General features: G+C 38.0%; 1 protein-coding gene across 2 annotated transcripts in view; it reads left to right on the top strand.

Annotated features, from left to right (window-relative positions):
* Nucleotides 1–16,880, top strand: part of traf4a (tnf receptor-associated factor 4a) — a 33,077-nt gene extending 16,197 nt beyond the window's left edge. For both annotated transcript variants that reach the window (XM_041994745.1, XM_041994746.1), the window contains exons 2-7: nucleotides 6,782–6,833; nucleotides 11,093–11,197; nucleotides 11,291–11,452; nucleotides 12,245–12,406; nucleotides 13,150–13,305; nucleotides 13,935–16,880. In XM_041994745.1, coding sequence (XP_041850679.1) covers nucleotides 6,782–6,833; nucleotides 11,093–11,197; nucleotides 11,291–11,452; nucleotides 12,245–12,406; nucleotides 13,150–13,305; nucleotides 13,935–14,567 — 1,270 coding nt within the window. In that variant the 3' untranslated portion in view covers nucleotides 14,568–16,880. The remainder of the gene's footprint in view (nucleotides 1–6,781; nucleotides 6,834–11,092; nucleotides 11,198–11,290; nucleotides 11,453–12,244; nucleotides 12,407–13,149; nucleotides 13,306–13,934) is intronic.
* The last annotated feature ends 6,069 nt before the right edge of the window (nucleotides 16,881–22,949 follow it).

The following is a 22,949-nucleotide window of genomic DNA, read 5'->3' on the forward strand; positions in this document are numbered from 1 at the left end:
TGAAGTGAAAATATAATGTATGATGATATAAGAATTATTATATATACAACACAATATTTGTTCACACAAGTTTGTAGTATTTTTGCTGCAATATAAAGCAATAAATGACCATCCTCTTCTCTTGAAATTTAAAGGCCACCCAGGCTAAGTTGTAGTCTGTATGGAGTAATATTACTCTATTATCTGCTGCTGCTTTCTGCTGTAAAGCTGATGTAAAGCTGACATTTAAGGAAAACAAACTGAGATTTTGCTAACACTGTGTGAACTGGCTCACAGATGGCTTGTGCTCACCAATGTCAACACAGTGAGGTGAATTGCACATAGAAATAAATATCATTACATAAGCGATGACGGCATTAGTAGGGATGGCCCCAGGTGTCCTGATCTACAGTGTTTGTGTAGTCAGAGTGTTGTCTCAGCACAGGCATGAAACAAAATCCAAGAAACATCAAAACCCAATCTTTTGTTCAGTTTTTGTAGGCGGTGTCTGTGATTCTCGTAGTAAAACCATCCTTTAATGGTTTTCTATCTTGGTCCACATTTAGTCTCACTGAGTGTGTTACATGGAGTGCAGGAGATGAAGCCAGGGAAGGACGCCAGACATACACCCACACACACACACACACACATGCTCTGGTAGTAGTGCCTTTCTTCTTCTTGCATCACTTTTTCTTGCTTTGGCAAAGTAGCACAACAAAAATAGTATTTTTTTTCCTGTATTAGGTAGCATAAAATGGAGAGGGTTCAGCTACTACAATGGTTTAATTTACATGTGTGCTATAAAGGGTTTCATTTTCTGCCTGTCTTTTTAGGCTAGTCTGACACTGAGTCAGATGTGGTTGTATCTTTCTGTCTTGCTGATGAGCGTGGCCTGCAGTTTGTCAGCCATTGTTACTTCGTATGAAACGGATGCCAGAGGATGTTAGTGGCCAACAGAAGAAGTCAGATAGGATTTTGCAGGTGTCTCATTAGCAAATAAACGTGCACTTCAGGCTTGTGATGCCCCGGACATATAGTCCCCTGCCATCTGTCAAAAACTATACTAAAATTTTTTTTTTTTTAGGAATTAATGCCCTTTTTGCAACCAAATTGGACCCAACTCAAAATTAACCACCTGTCAGTTGATGCTAAATGGTAAATTACACATATTTGGTTAAATATAGTTAGCAATATTTAAAGCAACAACAGAGCAGATGAGGGGATGCTTAAGTACCTGCTGTTTATAAATTACTTGAAAGTGCATCAGATCAAAAGGTAATTCCAGTCTTTGCTAAAAACTTTGCTTGGATGGTGAATGATTAATGATTCAGAAATAAGTCTAGATTGTGTTAACAGATAAAAGTACTAAAACAGGAATGGATGGTCAGCTGCTTTAGTGTGAATGCTTTGCCAGATTTACAACTAACAGTTATATTTACTATCAGTCTGCCATATTTGTAAAGAATCTTGTACAATAAAAAGTTTGTAATCCAGTAATAATAGGTTTCTCAGGGCTACTAAATTATTTTAAAGTGCTGTGCAAAAGTTTTGAGTTACCCCTCCTTCTTTTTACAAGGAAACACAGTAGGCACAACAATTTACTGAAACATGTACAAACATACATGGAAATGTAGGTATATATGGTCAAATGGATAAATAAATAAAAGTTTGCTATCTTGACAAAAGTGGTAAAACCATGTTTTTTGTTTAACACAGCCTGAACCATCTTTCAGGGGGGGCTTTTTTGTCATTTCTTTAAGTAGTCTTGGAATAGTTGTCTAGGGTTCTTGAAGATCTTTCCAAAACTCTTCTTTGGGTGTTGCTTTTGTTTCATTTTCTGTCAAGATGATTCCACACTGCTTCAGTAATGTTGAGGTTGCTAGATAAGATTTATTTCTTCTTCGTCTTCTTCGTCTTCTTCGTCTTCTTCCTCTTCTTCTTCGTCTTCTTCTTTGTCTTCTTCTCATTATTATTATTATTATTATTGACTGGGCTAAAAATAATGATAATAAAAAAAAAACCTAAAGAACTTTTGCTCAAGAGCACTTTAAAAGATTATAAAAAAAAGTCTTTATTTAAAAGGAACAGTTTCCTTTACTGGGCCTTAGTAGTTGCTATTAGCTTTGCCTTCCTGTAAGCTTCACAGAGTTAATACATAGCATAATCTCTAGCAAACTACAGGTGTGGACAGCTTATCGTGTAGGCATTAAATCCCACACAAGGAGCTGTCACAGCGTCATTCTGTGTTCGTGTCCCACACAGAGAGCCTGTAAACAGGCCATCCTGCTACCTGTGGGCAGGTGTGTTATCACGCTCTTGTGAAAGTATATTCTGCCCCTCCCTTTTTAGACAAATGAGAAGGCTGCAGAGTGCTCGGCTCAAAGCCAAATGTGCTGTGGGCAAAATCAGGTTCCACAGGTGGAAACACCACCCAACCTCATGTCTGCTTCTTAAAGGGACATTTCAGTCATGAATCTTGTCTATAATGAGTATACGAACTGCAGGGTGAATACCTTCTGTCAGTAACAGCAAGCTTTGTTTAGTAAACCTAATGGGTGAAATAAGTAAGTAAATCTGCAGGGTCTATTAGGAAAGATTTAGCACCTCTGGGCTTCTCTATTAACAAAAAATCTGACTTTTGAGTTTTTTGTGTGCAGAAAGTTGAGTAAAAGCTTTAAAAAAGGTTCATTTTAAGTAGACAGTTGGTCCTGTTGTCCCTGCTGCAAAAAGCAGAAATAGCTATAAGTAACTCCTCTCTTCTCATTTGGAGAAAATTAAAACAAAATGTGGTTTGTGGTAAGACAGCCTCAAAGACAGCTGCAAAAACATCAGCTGTTAAATCTTTGGAAAAACATTAAGCTTTGTGAAGTTTCCATAATCAAAGTGCCAAAGCCACACGTGATATTAACTCTGACTTTTTTAACTTTTACACATATACATTAAAGTTCAAAATCACTGGCTGAACTTTTACTACTTATTTGCTGACTTATTCCAAGTCAGATGCAAAGACATTGCACAGACAGTTAGCTTAGCATAAAACCTGGCAAACTGGATAGTATACTGAAGCTCATTATCACTATATCACATGCTGTTGAAAACTAGTTAAATAGTGGCTCTAATTTTTCCTGCAAAATACAAATGGTCACATGCACTAACTGTTTTAATAATTGTTTAATTTGATTTCTAAAACATCACACACTCCACAGTGTCTGTGAAATCTGAACATTATTGCTAAAAACGGGAGGCTCAGACAAAGGAATTCTTGGCTTCTCACACACACATGCACACACACATACACACACTCAAATCCACGTGCAGTTGTAAGATTATAGTAACTGTATATGAGATAAAACAGAAGTCCTGTCTTCTCTATGCAGACAGGCACTGGTGGAATTTAAGGTATTGTTTGTGTATAATAAAGTTAATCCTGGTTGTAATGTGAAAAGACAAAACGTTTAACTCAAGGGTGAACATAAAAACTGGCAGTGAGCTCATGCAGGAGAAAAATGAGCAGTTCAGTGAAGTCTCTCGATACCGTATGAGTCAATGACAGGAGTATATTTAGGGTGTTAATGTGCTACAGACATGTGCTCTTCAAAGCTCCTGTGCTTTAGTTTTAGTTTGTTTAGTGCATCTCGCCAGCCATGCCTTCCGCCTTGGTAAACAGAAGGGAGTTTGTTTAGGAGTCTCATTGTTAGTCAGTACACTAGGTCTCAAGGTCACTCCGCTTTTCCTGGTAAGCGATGCAGGCTGTCACCAATATGTCCTCAATGTGTGGCCTGCAGGCTGGTCACTGTCAATGGAAAATCAACCCTCCGCTCTGCACCGGTGAGATTAAACCTGAGGGATTTGTACTTCCCACCGTCTGCCTGTCAGGAGCTGCACAGAGTGATGAACCATGTTGTGATGGCTGTCCTCATGGTATCAGCTGAATAAATGGACAGAGGGTTAATCTGCACCCCAAAAGAAGATTTGAGGAGGGTTGGGGGAAGAGAGGGGGCAATTAGAGAAGAGAGGGTTAGAGAGGTCTGGTGGGGGCATTTCACCTGCAGAGGGATGAGTGTGTTTTCCCCATGCTATCAGAATGTAATAATATTGTCTGGCAGAGAATCTGAGGTGATTTGAACATGATCATCTCTGCAGCAGAGCAGCTGAACAGACAGAGGGAGGTGATGAAATTTTTATGAGATGATTGTATTATACTGTATGTTGTAAAATCTTAAGCTGCTCCCATGTGACACCCCATCACCACGCTGAATCATTGTTTATGGATTTCTCCCTGGATGCTCATTGACCAAGCTGTGAACTGTGGTTGAGGAGTTGTTCTAAACATTCTAGGGAAAGTTGTTTTAACTGAGCTTTATAAGATAAATGTTCTTACTTTCTTGTGTGTACACTAAGATGTTTTCTCTCTGTGAAATGTTTACCCTCTAATGACTTCACTACAACTGTAGCTAGCAGCTAATACAAACAATGAGTTGTAAATTATAGAAATGAGTCACTTAGTGTATGAAGTGATAAATTCGACCAGAAGTGAGCTCGCTCAGTTTTCCTACAGCATAAAGCGAAGTTGTTAGAGTTTTGCTTCGTTTCACAACCTCTCAAAATGGTTTTAAATCATATCAAGAACAACCAAAACATAGTTGATATTACCTTAGATGGACATTTTTTGCCTGTTCCTGGAACTTGTAATGCCATTTTTGGTATTTTGTGATTTTTTTTGGACTGAGCAATTTAATGATTTGTGTGATATTCTTAGCAAAAAGTTTATTAATTTTGTCCTTTCTAGAAAGAGCTCACTGGACAGAGGAAATGGGCTGTGTAACACATCAGCCCTGCCATTCACTGCTAATGTGTTGCCACAAAGTCGCATCAAATTTGATTCACAAGAGTCATGCAGTACTACAGTATCACAAGAGGGGCTGGACACATAAATGTATGGCTGTGGAGCTTCCTGGGACCGGGAAAGGAATTGTCCTGACAGTCTGTGACTAGGCTCTTTTCGCCTGTCTGTCTCTTTGTGTTTCAAATGCAGAGCCTGAGCTGTACGGGGCCTCGGGCTGTTCCCTGCCTGCGCCTGCATCACCCTTGACCAGAGCAGAGCCTGTCACTTCCCATTTCCTCGTACTTTATGGTTGTGGGACAGGCAAGGCTCTCCGTAGTAATTCCTTTGTGATGGCGATGAGTAGTGTAAATGATTTCACACACAAGATGCTGACCAGGCTCACCCAGCCTCTAATCGATTGGCCCTGTTTTGCAGCCCGTTGTGGCTTGCTAATTGGTCTCCAGTACCCTGCTGACACAGTAACCCTAATGGAGGAGAATTACCTCTGTCTTGTCATGCATTAACCTCCCTCCTCCACCCCCTCTTTTTATCAACCCTCCCTCGCTCTCGGGCCTGACCTTTGCTCACATCCCCCCATTCAGTTCACTCGTTTCACAGATGGTTGGACGGGGTGAAGTGCATCTTGTCACATGTCCCTGTGCCTTTGGGAGCTGCAATCAGGTGACATTGCCAACTAAATTAAAGCACCAAAAGGCAAACATTTACTGTTTGTGCACTGTTGTCCCCTAATTAGTTTAAACATATCATAATTTAAACATAATTTAGACACAATCTGGGTCAGGAGAGGTCTCTTAAGAGAGGAGGTCAGATTGCACCTCAGGCCCTCTGAGTTTGGCAAAAAGCATATTCATCTTTTTATGTGCATCTTATCTTTCTGTTGTTGAATGTAAAATGTAAAGTAATAGATAATGCTATATATATATATATATATGTGTATATATATATATATATATATATATATATATATATATATATATATATATATATATATATATGTATATGTATATGTATATGTATAAGCTACTGAACCTGTGTATGTCTGGATGTGTTTGCTGTGGGCTTCAATATTGTGCAGCAGCTCACCCTTTGTGGTTGCTACCTTCATTATTAACAAGTCTGAATATTTCATGATAACATCATGGTATTGGATTTAGGAAAGGGGCTGCCCTAATGAGCTGTGTCACTTGTTCATTTGGTCTTAATCTGAGCTGGTGAAATTTTGCCATATAAAATGCACAGGGTGGTAAATGAAGAGTTCATTATTATTTTTTTTAATTAACATACAAAATTTGGCCTACTGCTGTACAAGATAAGCAAATTATGCTTTTTTTGTTTTTGTTTTGTTTGTTTTTTTATTGTTTTGTTTAGGAAAGGACTCCAGCATGAAGGCGAAGGTTACTCTGAGAAAAACAGTAGCCGTGTTCAAAACAGTGCTTTTGTTATCCACACTGCAATAAGTGCAAAAATATAGCAAGGGAAAGGGAATAGTAAAAGAAGCTAAAAATTTGAATCCTCAATTATCTCTTTATATATTATGGATTAACAGAACCGGCTCCAAGTTGTGTTTTCTTTCAGCTACAATAACATAAATTTGTGCCGACATATCCTCTGAAGGGGAAGGATGAAAGAGCCAATGTCATTAAAGTCAGTGGCTTACACATCTGCCTTCATTGTGCATGTGAGTGTGTTAGTACGTCATACAACATGATGAGTCAGAGAACTTCTCAGATTAGGAATGAATTTAACAGAGGAACACTAACGGCTGCATACCACTGCTCATACAAATGGTCAAAGAAGATCCTTTTATCTCTGCTTTAGGGCCAGGGTTTGTAATCTAACTGATGGGATTTGAAAATAATTGCTCTTTTTGGAATGTCTTCGAATGTGTCATGTGTATTATTGACTTATTGTGGTTATTATAATAAGTGTAACTTTTCTTTTTATTTTTTGATGCAGTGAGGGCGTCTTCAAGTGTCCAGAGGATCAGCTTCCATTAGACTATGCCAAGGTACAGCCAACACTTCAGCACATCACACTTTAATCCATGGCCGATCCCAAACTAAAAGAAAAAAAACAGACAACATGACCACCACTTTTTCACTTTCTTTGTGAGCTGTTTGAGTGTTAATGTCAACATAAAAATAAACATTTGAGCTGCACGTGTACCATAAAAATCTAACACTAATCCTTTGCAACTTATTTCAGGCAGAGACTCACATCAAGTCATAAAAACTTATTAGCTTGTAAGAATGAACAAACTTCAGAACACAGAATTAATCAGTTTTGTTGAGCCTGTCATTGTAACCTGCTCAAAATCATAATCCCAACATAATAAATAATAACTGGGACGGTAGTGAGAAAAATAAAACAGAAAGAAAAATGTTGCTTTTAACCCAAAATTTAACAGGCACGTGGAGCGACTGTCACTTTTGCCTTTTCGGTAGGAATAAAGGAAATGATCAACATACACGAGCTGCAACATGTAATTAAACTTTGGAACATTGGACTAACTCGGAAAATAATAATAGGGATGCAAATGAGGAGGAAACAAGCAGATACATTAGATGGTCAAGCCACATGGCTTCCCTTCCAGAACCTGGTTCTGCTTTTGGTTTTCCTTCTTGTTTAAAGGGAGTTGTTTTGTTATTTTTTGTTTGTTTGTTTGTTTGTTTGTTTTTTATCAATGTCACCTGCAATTGCTCTGGATGGGAGATTGAATTTAAGAGAACAATTGATGCAATCTGTTGGTTTCCTTGTTTAGGCAGTTATTTTATTTGAATTAGTTTTTATAAATGTAACTATTTTAAACTGGAATATTGTGGATTTAACTGGATTATAATTGTAATGAATTGTACTGTGTCTCTAAAGTGCCTTGGGATGACTTTATTAAGAACTGGCGCTATACAAATAAAGCTGAATTGAATTCAACGAAATATAGTCAAGATATAAATTGATTGAGATGGTCTTAATCAATGGGAATTATACACACTCCCTCATTATGTTGCATCTGGTCTTAAACAGAAAACTGCAGTTTAAGATGTGACTTTGACTTTATTATGTTACAGTAAAAACTGTAAAATTTATTTCAGTGAATTCCTGTAAAACATAAAGGCATTAAAACTTGTCTTAACCAAAAGCTAGAAGCTGCAGCTCATTTCATTACACAGAATAATTTATTTAAACCACTGCACTAAATCTCTCCCCATCCAGAAGAAATAAATTTCAGCTGCTCTCTAAATGCATTTAATCAGATTGTGCTCAGGGGGGTGGAGGGTGGAGAGATAAGGACTATCTGTATTCAGAGTCAGAGCTCTCTCACGTGTGATATCCACATTTCAAAGTGAGAGATGGCACCACAGGGATAAGGAACAGGAAAGGATCATCTCCTTTTCTGTGGCGCTTTTGGCATCAACAGATATTTCTCCCATGCACTCTGTTAGCTTTAGCCTGATTTAGCCTTTAAGGCTTAAACAGCACAAGCAGTGGCACGTTGCTGGATCGGATATTATGCAGTGCGAACAAACCTCATTAAAATCCACAGCAGAAATTAAAAAGTGAAGATTTAAATTCAAGAAGTCATACTGAAGTGCAGAAACACCCCAATGGTGTCACACAGTGAAGGACATCATTTTACCAAAGCTGCTTAAAACGACAAGAGAGGGGAAATGTTTATGTTCAGGGGTTAACCAGAGCTGCTGCAGGTTCATTGTGGCAGCAGTGAGTCTGCATGCTGTGCTGCAAACGATGAAGGCGCCTGTAGTGGCAGGGACTCCCCATGGGAAGGATGTACTCATGGCGCACCTGTCAGACATTGTTATTTACCTAGGCTCTCACAGGCTCCCAGTCGCCTGCAAATTACCCCATCCTGGTGGTCTCCTGTCAGGGGTTATTGTAATGTGCTCGTTGTTCTTCGAAGACATGCACATACACAACCTTTCTACTGCAGAACAACAGTGTTGCAGTCATTACAGGATTGTATTGTTGCTGTCAAAGTAGTGAGAGGTAGCAATTGCTGCAGCAGACAGAATAAACCCCCAACTGGCAGCTCCAAAGAGCTTAACTCCCCCCCCCCCCAATCGCCCCATCAACCAGGGACTAAGTTATTAAAAGGTCATTATTGCTGTCCTCCTGCAGATTCCGAGACTGGAACAATAAAAGTGTTTAATTTTGCCAGAGAGGATTTTTTCCCCCTCTTTGTCTGTTCTCAGAAAATGTAATCATGGCAGCAAAATATTGCCTGCTCTTTTAGTACAAGGAATGCGTCACAAATATATATGTACTTCACAGCATTTGAGCACATTTAACAAGTATACTTTAAGACACTCGTTTAGTCTGATAGGGGCTTCTCACTCCTCACAAAGTAGCTTCAAACTGCGAGAGATAAATGGTTTATTGAAGGCGATTTTCCTGTTGAATTCTTAACTCGACGACTGTTGCTCTTATGTTTTGATGCAGATGCACGTGAGCTCGGTCTGGCTCCTTGTGAGCTGTGATTTGTTTAGAGGGCTGTTGTGACATTTTGAGGAAGTGGCTTTTCTTGTTTGACCAGAGTTCTGCATGTGTGATGGGGGGATGGAGGACAGAGCTGAAAATCCTCAGGACTGTGACCTGATAGGGAGGATTTGGGGTGTTTAGGCAAAAAACTGACTCAGTCCCATCGTACAGGGACTGAGGATAAGTGTTTTTTTCCTCTGCTCCACATCTCTCTTTCAGTGTCTCTCAAAGACCCTCTAAACCAATAAACAGTCATTACCATTGCAGTGGCTGTGGCTCGATTTGCTGTGCTGCAGTTTGACGAGGGTTTCTTCCTGGAAAATCTGTTTGTTTTTCTTCCTTTTAGTGTCAGTCTCAACTTACCTTTGAGTGACCAAACGCAGCTGAAAAAAGAATGACTTATTTACAGTATGCACATGTAGTGTTTTGCCTGGAAAATTTGAGGTTTTAGGAAGAATTGAAGGTGTTTCTCAAAGATAAAGCTGCATTTGGCAGACACATTCATTATATTTACATGCACAGTTTATGGTTACAGCTTGACTTGGTCAGTTAATAAGACTCTCCTTTGTCCCAGTATGCATGCGCAGGAGCAAGATCAGTGAACTGATACCACAACAGTGTAGACGATGTAAGAAAAACTTCAAGACAGTCTGCAGCTTCTAACTTTTTCTGTGGGACATCATGGTATATGTAAATGTGACTGAAACCAGTGCAGAGATGTTGTTCTTAAATTATTTGGATGGTGATTTTGTCAGATGCTCCTGCAATTATAAATTTTAATAGAGAGAAGCGACACTGTGGAAATGTTTAAATGAGTGTGAGTTTACTCAGTTTTGATGGGCTTCTTTGTACAATAGTTTCTGACACATTTAAATGCCTCCCAAAAGAAACAGGAAAAAAATGTGAATGTAGGAGTTTGGCTTCAGTGATATAAACTTACATGTTACTATACCTTGAGGTTATTCTTTGCTGTCACCTGCTTCTTTTCTTAGTAAAACAATCACAATTGTCACTAGCAGAAGAAGCAAAGATTAGTTTAAACAGAAAAATAATATTTGACACAAATATATATTTTCTAGTTATTTAATTATTATTTCTTACTGGTTAGGCTCTGTAGATTTTGTGAAAAGGAAAATAGATAATGAACTGTGAAGGACCATCTTTAGCTGTGGATTAATACACATCTTATGCAGTGGTAAGTATTTGCAGCAGAACAGTGTAAGTGTGCAAGAGTGCCCATTTTTATCATAATGAAGAAACTTGTCATGTGAAATGAAGTGGCTCTCTGATGTGTTTTCCACAGTTTAACAATAAAAATGAAGGCTTATCACTCTCAGGAATAACTTAGCTACACAGAAAATATTTATATGATGTTTTTTTAAAAAAAGAAAAACAAGAAAAATCGGATTTATAATATTTTAATGTTCTAACAATGTTTTTTTCTGTTTGGGTATTTGATGCTTTTCCTAATAAGGGAACTGAACTGGTCATTTGTGTTTTGATTTATTAGTTAAGTGTGTGAAGTGTATGCCTTTTGTAAAAACTGACGGCTAAATATGATCTTGCAGGTGTCAAGAGCCTTGTCTTCATTTTAATAATTTACGTTATTTCAGTGAGGCTTTCACTGCCTTCTTCTGTCTATTTTTGTAAACCATAAATTTTAATCTAATCCTTCAGCGTTAATTAGTTATTAGATACTTTTTCTGGATGAGTGTCATTTTTGTAGGTGTTGCTGTATCTGTCACACTGACCTCACCCCTGTATCTTCCTCAGATCTACCCGGACCCAGAGCTGGAGCAGCAGATCCTTGCACTGCCCATCCGCTGCATCCACAGTGAGGAGGGCTGTCGTTGGACCGGGCAGATGAAGCAGCTGCAGGTGAGAAGTTCTCATCTTCATTTTCACCTTCTCACCTGGCTCAGCGCCCAACATTTGGGCGAGTTTGCTAACCTATCATGGTGTCTCCCTCAGGGCCACTTCTCCACCTGCGCCTTCAACGTGATACCATGCCCCAATCGCTGCTCTGTCAAGCTGACACGTCGCGACTTGACCGACCACCTGCAGCATGACTGCCCCAAGCGCAAGGTCAAGTGTGAATTTTGTGGCAGCGAGTTCACAGGCGAAGCCTATGAGGTAAACACTCCAAACCGGTTTCTTTTATTTTCCTGGTATAACCAAGCACGATCTTGATGCAAACGACCCGTCATGACGACTCGTGATTTCCACACTTAGATGAAGGGCGTATCTGTTCAAATCACCTGGAAAAAGGAGTGTCTGCATGTCAACAGCTTATGAGTGTTTTGAAATAGCACGCATGTTAGCAAAAGGAAATAACCTGACTGCGTCTTTCACACTGAAAGAATTTCCCTAAGCAAGCAAACTGAGGTAGCTCATAGCTCCACTCTAACACCTCAACCATTCCTGCCCCTCCTCTGTTTACTCTGGACTCCCCTCTGCAAACAGTCCAACTTTCTACTCACATTTTAAGGATTCTGTTTTCTAAACTTAGCTTTAAGCTGGTTTAATTCAGTTGTCCTCAGAAGCAATTAAGACTAAATTTAAGTTAGTAAAGGGATATAGACTGATGCACTATAGTAGCAATATACAAATTTAATGATGCTGACTTTGGAGACAATTCAGATGTTTAAAGGTTTGAAATGCTTTGTCTGACACCTTTAAGAGCCTTTTTTTTTTGTCAGCTTTAGCTGCAAGAAATGAAGTAATGTCACTATAATGCTCTAATAAGATAAAAACCTGCAAAATAGTTACTAAATTAAACTTAAAGATACAGATTTGTTATTTAGTAGTAATATTCAGCTTTAAGATGAGTTCCCAAATCTTGTTTATGCAAATGCTATTTTGAATAAGCCAACCTATATTTTGCATGGATTGAATTTATAACTTTGTACTTTCTTTTTGTCACAGAACCACCAGGGTGTGTGTCCTCAGGAGAGTGTTTACTGTGAGAACAAGTGTGGAGCAAGGATGATGCGTCGTCTGCTGTCCCAGCACAGCATGGCCGAGTGTCCCAAACGCACGCAGCCCTGCAAGTACTGCGGCAAAGAGTTTGTCTTCGACACAATCCAGGTCAGTTTTGCACAAAGTCAGTGGCCAGAAGTTCGCATTTTTCACAAATGAATGCTTGAATTTCTTTTTTAGGAGCAAAATTGCTGTTATATCTGTCATGGTGAAGTGCAGAGACATGTTTCACTCATTCAGGTATCACTGTGTCCATTTCATCTACGGCTGTCTCAAACCAGGCGTAGCTGCAGTATGTTTCCATTCATGGTTTGTCTGTCCCTTGGCAGCTGGATGTTGGTGTGAGCTGCTGTTTAGCCTTTTGAGCTTTAATATGGAGGCACCTGCTGCTGCACACATCTGGCCAGAGGCGGAGCATTCTTTGTTACTCTCCCATCCCCCACTTACCAGGCTAAGATGTGTTGCTGTAACTCAGTCTTGGTTGCAGCATATAGTAACTCCTCATGAGAGTTTTAGGGTTTCTGGCAAATACACGTTTTATATCTATGTTTTAATTCCACTTGTTTAAGCAGGTGACTATGTCATATACGTATGTCTCCATGTTGTCCATTTTAAAAGCAAAATGATAAAGAATTGCAGCTGTCAACCCCCTTGAAATAAAGATTTGATTTGGTTTTACTTAAATTTGTTAAAAACAACTAAGAAATTTAGGATACAGTTTTATTTATCCGCCATTTCTTTGGTGTATTGCTGCAGCCTAATATTTTTAAACTTTCTAGGACAGATTTCTGCAATCATTATTTTGCAACCCAGCTGTCCTGTGTTCTTATCATTCATTATGTACTCCACAGAACCACCAGTATCACTGCCCTCGCTTTCCTGTCCAGTGCCCAAACCAGTGCGGCACTCCCAACATCGCCCGTGAGGACCTGGCTAACCACGTGAAGGACAACTGTGGCAGTGCACTCATCCTCTGTCCCTTCAAAGACGCTGGCTGCAAACACAGAGTAAGGCTCACCTGCATCATCTGCCTCTGGAGAAATTTTCCTCTTAACTCTGTTATTGATATGTTAATAATTCACCAGTTAGCTGGGCTTTTTTTCTTTTGGAAACATATGTCCTTTGTCACCATGTCAAAAGTGGCAGATTTTTCCCATTTTCAAATATCCAGTGCTGTGTCTGTAGGGTATATTGAATGAGAACAACACCTCTACATTCTAATAGCACATTTCTATCTATGTTTTAAACTCCCATCAATCTGTTGAAATGTGGACACGCTCAAGGGAGAGCAATAGATGAGCATTGAACTCTGTACTGTTGGCTCTATGTTCTGTTTACATTTAGAGCATCTGGAAAGCTTGATGCAAAATAAAAACACAACAGCTGAGTGATGATTCATTTTAACAGCCCAAGTGTTGACATATTTATCATATTCATATCATATTCAGCGTTTGTTTCCATATTCATTAAGTTGTATTTATGTTCTACACATAGTGTCTATCGTGTATGTTTTTTTAAAGATCCTCTAAGCATCTTGTAAACACATACTTTATCTGACACATTATCTCAGTTCTGCAAATCTACTGGTTGGCAAGTTACTGATTTATAATTTATTGTTTAAATTCCTTCCCTCCAGTGCCCCAAACTGGCTCTTGGCCGTCATCTAGAAGACACCACTAAGTCTCACCTGACCATGATGTGTAACCTGGTGGGCCGGCAGCGGCAGGAGATCCTGGAGTTGCGGAGAGAGATGGAGGAGCTGTCAGTCAGTCATGATGGCGTTCTCATCTGGAAACTGAATGACTACTCCCGTAAACTTCAGGAGGCCAAACTCCGGAGCAACCACGAGTTTTTCAGTCCACCATTCTACACTCACCGCTACGGCTACAAGCTGCAGGTGTCAGCCTTTCTGAACGGCAATGGCAGCGGCGAGGGCTCCCACCTCTCTGTCTATATCCGTGTGCTCCCGGGAGAGTACGACAACCTGCTGGAGTGGCCCTTCTCCTACAAAGTGACGTTCTCCATCCTGGACCAGAGTGACCCGTCGCTTTCCAAACCCCAGCACATCACAGAGACCTTCAACCCTGACCCCAACTGGAAGAACTTCCAGAAGCCCTGCAGCAGCCGCAACTCGCTGGACGAGAGCACCCTTGGCTTTGGCTACCCCAAGTTCATCTCACATGAAGAGATCAAGAAAAGGAACTACATCCGAGACAACTGCATCTTTATCAAAGCTTCTATAGAGATTCCCCAAAAGATAATGGGTTAAGATACTTTTTTTTTTTTTTGTCTATTCATGAAGGAGGAAGAGTGATAAAGACTGGAACTGATACCTAACCGTGAAAATTCTACATATTTACCCTTTAGATACTTTCTGCCCTGACAGCCTTTCCACCATAGAGCATGAAGCGAGTCTCTTTGGCTGAGCAAGCTGCCTTGTAGGACCTTGATGAATCACAGAGGAGAACGTGTTTGGTCTGCAGAACCATCACTCTCTGTTTTTTTTTTGGTTTTTTTTTGTTGTTGTTGTTTTGTAGTTGTTCTCTGTTTTGTTTTGTTTTTGTTTTGTTTTTTTAATTTTTTTTTTTTCTGTTTGCTAACGTTTTCTCACAGTCTACAAAAGCCTTGGAAATCAAACAGTGCCTAGAGAGTTTATCATAAGTTATACTTTTGTCGTTGTTTCTGCAGTACAGATGTTAAATATTATGGACAAGATGTAAAAATAAAGGTGAAGGGCTTTGCTACGCTTAAAGTAGAAAGAGCAAGTTGTTTAGATGCGCTCCGTTTTTATCATGGCTAATCTGAAGTAGAGGGAACCGGCAAGCTCAAACTCAAACCCGACTGCCTTTTGTTTACACATTCATACAATATATTGATCCTTTAACAAACCCATTTCCTGGTAAGGACTTCTCTTGAGGCTTACTTAACAACCAAAAAAAGGTGAGACTTGCAGCTCAAATAATTAGAATTTTCATGTTTTAATGAAATAGTCTGATTTTGTTAGCCATTACTATGCGCTCAATATGAAACTACAGCCAGTTTTACTTAACTTAGCATCGCTAAAAGACTGGAAATTAGTTCAAACTGCCAGGCTCTGTTAATGAACAGAATCCACCGACCAGCAGCTGTAAAGCTCAGTCATTGATCCAAACAAAAGCCTTTAGATGGAGCCAATTTGCTATTTGCTTTAGTTTTAGCTCTAAATGCTAACCAGCTGTCAAATATCTAATTTTCCATCAACCTTTAAAAGCTAGACTTAAAGAAAAAAGGCTTTTTATCTTTTTTCTTTTTTTTTTTTTTTTCCTTTGTCTAGTTTTTATTTTTTAGAAATAAATGAGCTGCCAACATTGAAGTTGTGGATCTGTGTTTCCTTCCCATTGCAGGAATTCTCTGTGACTTGTGTTTTTGAGTAGTTTGACCCGGTCGTAACTAGCTTCAGGAGTACTTTGACGTACCAAACACACACTTCATAGGGACCCAGACAGACTTCATATTTATTGTGGAGTCAGTCAATAAGAAAAGAAAAAGCACCTTTTGTCTCTCTCTGTATGAACAGAGCAGACAAAGAGGCCAATTTTTGGAGAACGTGCATTTAATAGTGAAGGAAAAGCCATGTGGCCTTTTTATACAGTATGTCTTCGCATGAGGGTTTTAGGGGTGAGCAGGGCATCAAACACATGCATGCTTCATGTGCTAACACCTGGATCACACTTTTTGTACTGTAACCTGTATTCTTGAAATCCTCTCCTGTTGATGACTATTTTGTCACTTTTTTGGACCATTTGAAAGTTGACAAACTGTCAAAAAGAATAGTTTTTAAGTTTCAGTTTTTATATACATAAAATGTGAACACTCCTGGTTATACATCCTATAAAGACCAAAAAAAAAAACAAACAAAAAAAAACAAAAAAAAAAAAAAACAAAAAAAAAAAAAACACCAGGGTGAAGTGTTATCATTTTGGGTGGCATTTGGAGGCTGGCATGATCTCTGCATATAGGTGGGTGTCTTGGGACTGACTGCACCTTTGTTGTTGTCATGGTTGACGGTAACTATCTTCAACTTGACACACAGCTCAGTGATGACGAAGAGCTACGGCCGTCCTCACCGCAGCACCATCAGGGATGTGGAGGACTTTGATGATACAGTTCACTCGTGATGTATGTGAATACTAATGTAAAAATGCAGAAGCACATTTTCTCTTTTTATTATTACATGAAAAAATTCCTCATTTCTTGTCATAATACCAGCTGATATTTTACATTGATCTAAAGAAGCAAGAAAATACGTTTTTGTAAGATTCTGTATTTTTAAAAATATTTAGCTGTTTTATAAAAACTCTTTTTTTTTTCTGTTGGAGAGTCGGGGTTGACTTTGGGATTTTTAGATCCTTCTCTTGGACATTTGGATAATATGTTTGTCTGTGTGGTTTCAACCTCACATATCCTGTCTGTATTATTTCTTCTTAAAAGTATTTATTTTAAGGAGCTATCATGTGAGTTTGTATTGATGGCACAACTGTTTTAATATGTTGATTGATGAGTGCTTGTCAGTTTCTTAACTAAAATAAAATACCATATATTATCCTTGTTTTGTTGTATTGGTGCTGTATGGGACCCAATGGAAATTGCATTATTATAAGGTGATAGTACCAGACCAACAGTGGAGTATTTGTAAAAGTGACCTGGGAAAAACACCGGAAAAAATATACCAATATCCATTCAAATGTAAGACGGTGACATTTTCTTTATGCTTTTACAATGTGAACAGATTTGTCTAAAGAACCACACGGTTAAATCCCATCCTATGAAAAACATTCACATTAACAAAACATTCCTACAGATCAGTAAAAATGTCTTACTGTAGTGACTCTATTCACTTTGCATAGATGATGCTTTTAATGATGTAAGAAAAAACAAGTTCATCCATTATGTTAAGATTAAATGTTGTTGTAATCAAAATGTGATCCACAAAACTAGAGATAAAGGGGGAGAAATGAGTAACAGGAATGTTGCTTTGACCTCTAATCCCTTTGAAGTACATAGTAATTACATATTTATACATCAGATAAGACTTAAACTGAGTTATGGTCTAATTAGTCTGAAAAGAACAGTGAAAATCAAAGCACCAGAAGTCAAAATATCCTGACTTTAAGTCTCTAATGCACCAAAGTCCCACACTTGATGGTTCCCACACTTCCCATGATGCAACTCATTAGTCAATCATGAGCAGCTGTGCACAGTAATACACTACTGCTTAATGTATTAATCAAGAGAAACGGACTGGACAAAGAGCCTTTCACTACACTCGCAATCATTAAAAAATAATTCAGTGTTAAAGAATAATCCTGCCCAATGTGAAATGCACAAAAAAGATAAGAAGAAAAAAAAAAAACTGAGTGCTTCTGGATGTTTTCACACGTCAACACCAGATTTTCAGGAGATTTGAAATGATCATAAACCAAATTTGCCAAGCTGTTTGGCATTGGCAGAGAAGATTTGGCAAGTTTTTCATAGGCACAATCCACATGCATGCTCTGCAGCTCATTCCACAAATTTGTTTCCTATTAAAATGGCATATATATATATATATATATATAATGGCATATTATGTAATATATTAAAGTAGCATCTTTTAAAACAGAAATAAACTGACCTTTCGACAGTATAAGACTAATTGCCAATACTAATTGTATAGCTAGATACACAAATTTCTGTAGTTTTTGAGCCAAGTTTAGATACAACGCATACTGTAGTAAAGGCATGTCATGGGCAAATTTAGTGATGTGAAGACCTACTGCACAAGGGTACTGACCACTTCAATGAATTCGCTAAAAAATACGGAAACAATTTTCATTTTAAATAACTGAGACAACATCCTGCTATCTCCTACCAGTTTGTTGATATGAGTATCAACTTTGCTTGATACCAGAGAAGATTTACAGTCATTACAAGTATAACACATAACAATTTTAAAACTGGTGGTAAAACTACTGCTAATCCCTGTGTGTGTTTTTCTACTCATGTTTTGTTATATCATTCACTCCCCTAACAGGACTTTGATGTAGTGTTTAAAATTTAATTCAACATTTACTTAAATTGAAAAGTAGCAACCAGAAGCTTCCAAAATTAAAACATACTATACCCTTAAAACACCACTGAATTACTGATTAAATTTAGATTTAAATTTAAAGTATTAATACCTAATGAAGCCAAAAAGCCATGAAGCTCATTTTGCTTTATGTCCTGTTGGTCTAGCTGAATAATATTCAAAACAAGCTGCAATTAACAGATTCTCATATTTTTTTTATCATCAGTACTTTACAGAAAACTTACCCAGTGTATGTTGTGCTTTTGTTCTCTTATAAAAGCAAATGTGCTTCAATAATTTCTATGTTAACCCCCACTTAGTGATGTAGATCATTGGTCAGTGTTGTTTTACTCCTTTCTTCACTCCAAAATTACTTTACTTGAGATGGGGGAATGTAAAGGAGCAGAGGAAATGAGACAGACATCAGCACATTTTAAACTATGCCAGGAGCTTGTATTAGCTTTCAGTTTGGGTAATATTCAGGATTTAGGAAAGGTGGAAATGAGCTTTTAATATTAAAGCCTCTGAGAGGTCCCTCGGGAGGACAATCCTGCTTTCCAGCGACTGTATAACAGCATTCTAAGGTCTTATAAAAACCCATAATCTTGGCTCTGCGCACATCTTTCTGTCTTACAACTAAAATAAATATTTAAGATACAGTCAATACCATAAAAAGAAAAATTTCTAAATTGACTTGTTTTTCATAAATTGTAAGAAAGGATTCACTCATCAATAATACAGAAAGTTAATGAGAAGAAGTTCATAAGATTTAATATGAGAGCCTCAGAGTTTCCTGGCATGGAATGCACAGACAACAACCATGTGCTGCTTCAGGGCGATACAGTATCAAAATAGTAACAGCTAATTATATGTTATATGTTAGCGATGTTCCACGTTTCCCATGCAAAGCAGAGTCACATGCAGCTTTGTGTACAGTGCTGCTCTTTGTATTTACTCTTATTTTAAATTATCACAAGGTAAATGATTTGCAAGTATTGTCGCATTCCTGTGCATAGAGTACACATCTCTGTAGACCTTCAGAATGGACGGCTTATCTAACTTTTGGTCAACATATGGTGAAAGTCAGATGCCAGCAAGGCTAAAGGAGGAGGAGATGAGTCCAACCCATGAGGGTTTCCTTACTCATAAAAAATAACACATAAAAGAGGAGCTGTGGTTTATGAGGTGGTGCCATGCTGCCGTGCCTCCTACTAGAGTTAAACAATTGTGCCTCACAGTCCTGCACTGGACCAAGGTGGTACATTAATATGAAAGTTGGATTACCCCACCTGAGGGTTTCCTTGTGAGTCAAACAAATCAGACAAATCAACTGGCAAGAGACTCATTGTATTGCACATAATGAGCAGTTTAAGCTTTTTTTTGTGTTGTGTTAAAACTTTTCTTTTTTCTTTGGTAAATCTGCCAAAAAAAATCTGGATGAAATATTCACATGAGTCATGATTTCATTTTCTTTTCCCATGCCAACAGATTGGAGATTCATACCAGCTGTGTGAAATACAAATCGCAGGTCACACTTAAATGAATGCACCCACATGTCATTTAGAATTTCACAGTTTTCAGCAACAACACAGCTGGAAATTGTGTTGGTCGTAATACTTGCCTTACATCAGTAACAACAGTGGTTTCAGTGTGTATGCAATATAAAAGGAAAATGCACAGGTGAAGCCAAACCCTAACCTTAAACTTAGCCTGCTTTTTAGCCCTAATCTTAACCAAAACCCTATAAATAAAGTTCTACCTCATTATAAACCCTATAAGGAAAACTGGTCTCAATGAAATCATAGTGAAAATGCCCTCATGAGGTGGCAGAAACACCTAAACATACAAATATACAGATACTTATTTCCCAACCATTCTGTATTTTTCTTGTTTAGCTATTTTGATTTTGCCCATGTATCGTTTTCTGTAGCCGAGTTCAGGGTCATGAGGGCCACTGACAAAGGGAAAACATACAAACTCCAAAAGGTTCCAGCTGAGATTTCAAAGAGAACTTTCCTGTTCTGAGGAGACACAGTTAAACATCACACCACTGTGCAGTCTAATATTACATGCACATATTAAATGTACTAAATGTCTGTCCCTCCATGTAAGCAGGCTTTCACATTGGCAAATTCTTATATATAAAACTTATTCTTGGCCTAGTTCCTTTGTATTTCTCTACCTTCATGTCCAAAAACCAGACTCAATACAGCCTTCACTCTCTTTCCTGTCCACAGATGGCAGTCCCTAGAGTCAGAACAAAACTTGGGGGGAAAAAATCGCATTTAAATAGGCCGCTCCTTCCATATGGAATAACTTTCAAACTGATTTGAAATTAACAAAATTTATCTCTCTGAGGGAGTTTAAGTTGATTCTAACAGCTCAAGAAGAAAAATCCCTTGGTAAACGTGACTGTTATTTAAACATCCTTGTAGTATTCAACCCATGCTGTATTTAATTTACCTAACATTGGCTACTACCCTTGTTTTAGATGATTTTTTTATTTGTGTTTTGAAAGTAGATCTTCTGTTTGTTATGTAGTCAATTATGTACTTGTGGATGTGTTGCCTTTCTTGTCCAGGTCACTCTTGGAAAATAAATTTCTAATCTCAATTAGGTTTTTGTCTGGTTAAAGGAAAAATAAATAAAAAATAATAACTAAATATCCAACCGTAAACTGTATCACTAAATTTTCAATTAATCCACCTGAAGTTTTCAGGATCAAAGTAACCTTCTCAGCTCATCTGACCTCAATGCATGTACTGTATTTGATTATCCATAATATAATCCTTAGCTCCACCAGAGGCAGCTCCTCCCTCCCTCTCTGACTCACTGATATAATCCCACTTATCTTTGACGCACTGAGACAAATGCAAAGGTGCAAAACTGTGACACACTGAGCTCATACCTAACACACATCTCATACAAAAACCATTAAAAGAATATCTGAAACATTCAGCTGAAACCCTGACCACTTACGAGTCACATATTTTAATTGGGTTCATATCCGCGCTGTGCAGATCCCATGGATTCCATTTTATTTTGTGGTTGTATTTGCAAGTTGAATTCAGCTGTAAAACCTGAGATTTTGAGACACATCCAGATCTATATGTTTGGATGCTTAACCACAACTGTTATGATGAGCTTGTCTGACTTTATTGATCGGGTTATGTTTTATCTGGAAAGAAAAACACCCTCAGCTGTTTAATTTATACACATTATCTGAAATATATCCATGCAGCAACTGTCTGATAGATTTCTTCGTTTTTAGAGTCAGTCAAGTAAGACCAGTAGCAGTGAGCAGAGGCCAAAGGTTAGTCGGGCCCACCATGTCTTACTGCCAGCAGAATTGATGGCAGGCGAGGATCAATTACTTGCCTGGGTTAGTGGAAAAGCACACACAGCCCTTCAAGGATGAAAACTGGAGGTGTTCATAAGCCATATCCTCTCTCTCATATCAATGAGGTCTCTGATTGATGATAATAAATGTGCTGCACATACAGTATGCAGTTGGATGCAGCATTACAGTAAAGTAATGGTGTATTTTACCTTTTTTGGTTGTGCTTTCAGCACAAAAGTAGGATTTGTTTTTGTATTACATGTATTTTCTTTTCTTTTTATTTTTATAATGTTTCCAGTATTTCAGTATGGTGCAATCATACCTACAAAGAAGCTGCTTAATGATTTCAGATTTGGTTTAGGTAATTACTCATGTTAAAGACTACATACAGGCCAATATTTGAGACCTTCGTGAGGATTTGCCATCAACTCGGATGAGAGATGTGAGTCTTTGAACTGCTTTCTACAAATTATGGGAAAAAAAGTGTTTTTAAAATCAGCCAATAAACAGCTGTATGTCATGGAGGTCATTTATTTAAATTTCTTTCATTAAGTGTTGAAACAAGCAAGTGTATATTATTACATCCAAATTCAGTTGGTTAGTAATTTCATTTCTCTCTGATATATGTATGCTGGGACAAGGGTGGATGTCTAATAAAATGGTCAGGTCAGAGTCTACGTGCAAAACTCAAAAACATTTGAAAATTCCCTGAGAGACACATCACTTTTGAAATCATAGCTAATCTCATTTCATTAATTTAATTAATTAATTCATTAATAAATTTAATTGGAAATTATTTCTTTCTACAAAATTGAAACAAATTACAGAATTCAATTAAAAAAAGTTTTTTTTTCTTTTTCTTTTACAATTGTGACCATCAACAACTGCAGCTCCTCTTCTGATTTTATTCAGTCTTTTCGGCAGAGGTGTTTGCGACTTTCTTTGTTGAACTTCAAAACATTTAAATTTTTTTGGCTTCTCCTCTGTCCTGTTCCATGTGAGGTAAAGTGATTTATCTCCCTGTGTTCAACCTCCACTTTTATTTTATTTTTTTTTAATTAGAGCTCCACAAAAATTAGCTTAATCGTACATTAACTGTTGCCACCCCTCCTCCCTCTCACTAATAAACATGCTGTTGTATTTGTGTGCCTGTGTAAAGAAATCTCTTTGGTCTGTAGGCCTGCAAATAATCTTAACTCCATCCTTTAGCTCATAAGTAATGG

This window comes from Melanotaenia boesemani, chromosome 9 (genome assembly GCF_017639745.1).
Source record: "Melanotaenia boesemani isolate fMelBoe1 chromosome 9, fMelBoe1.pri, whole genome shotgun sequence".
In the NCBI taxonomy this organism is placed as follows: Eukaryota; Metazoa; Chordata; class Actinopteri; order Atheriniformes; family Melanotaeniidae; genus Melanotaenia; species Melanotaenia boesemani.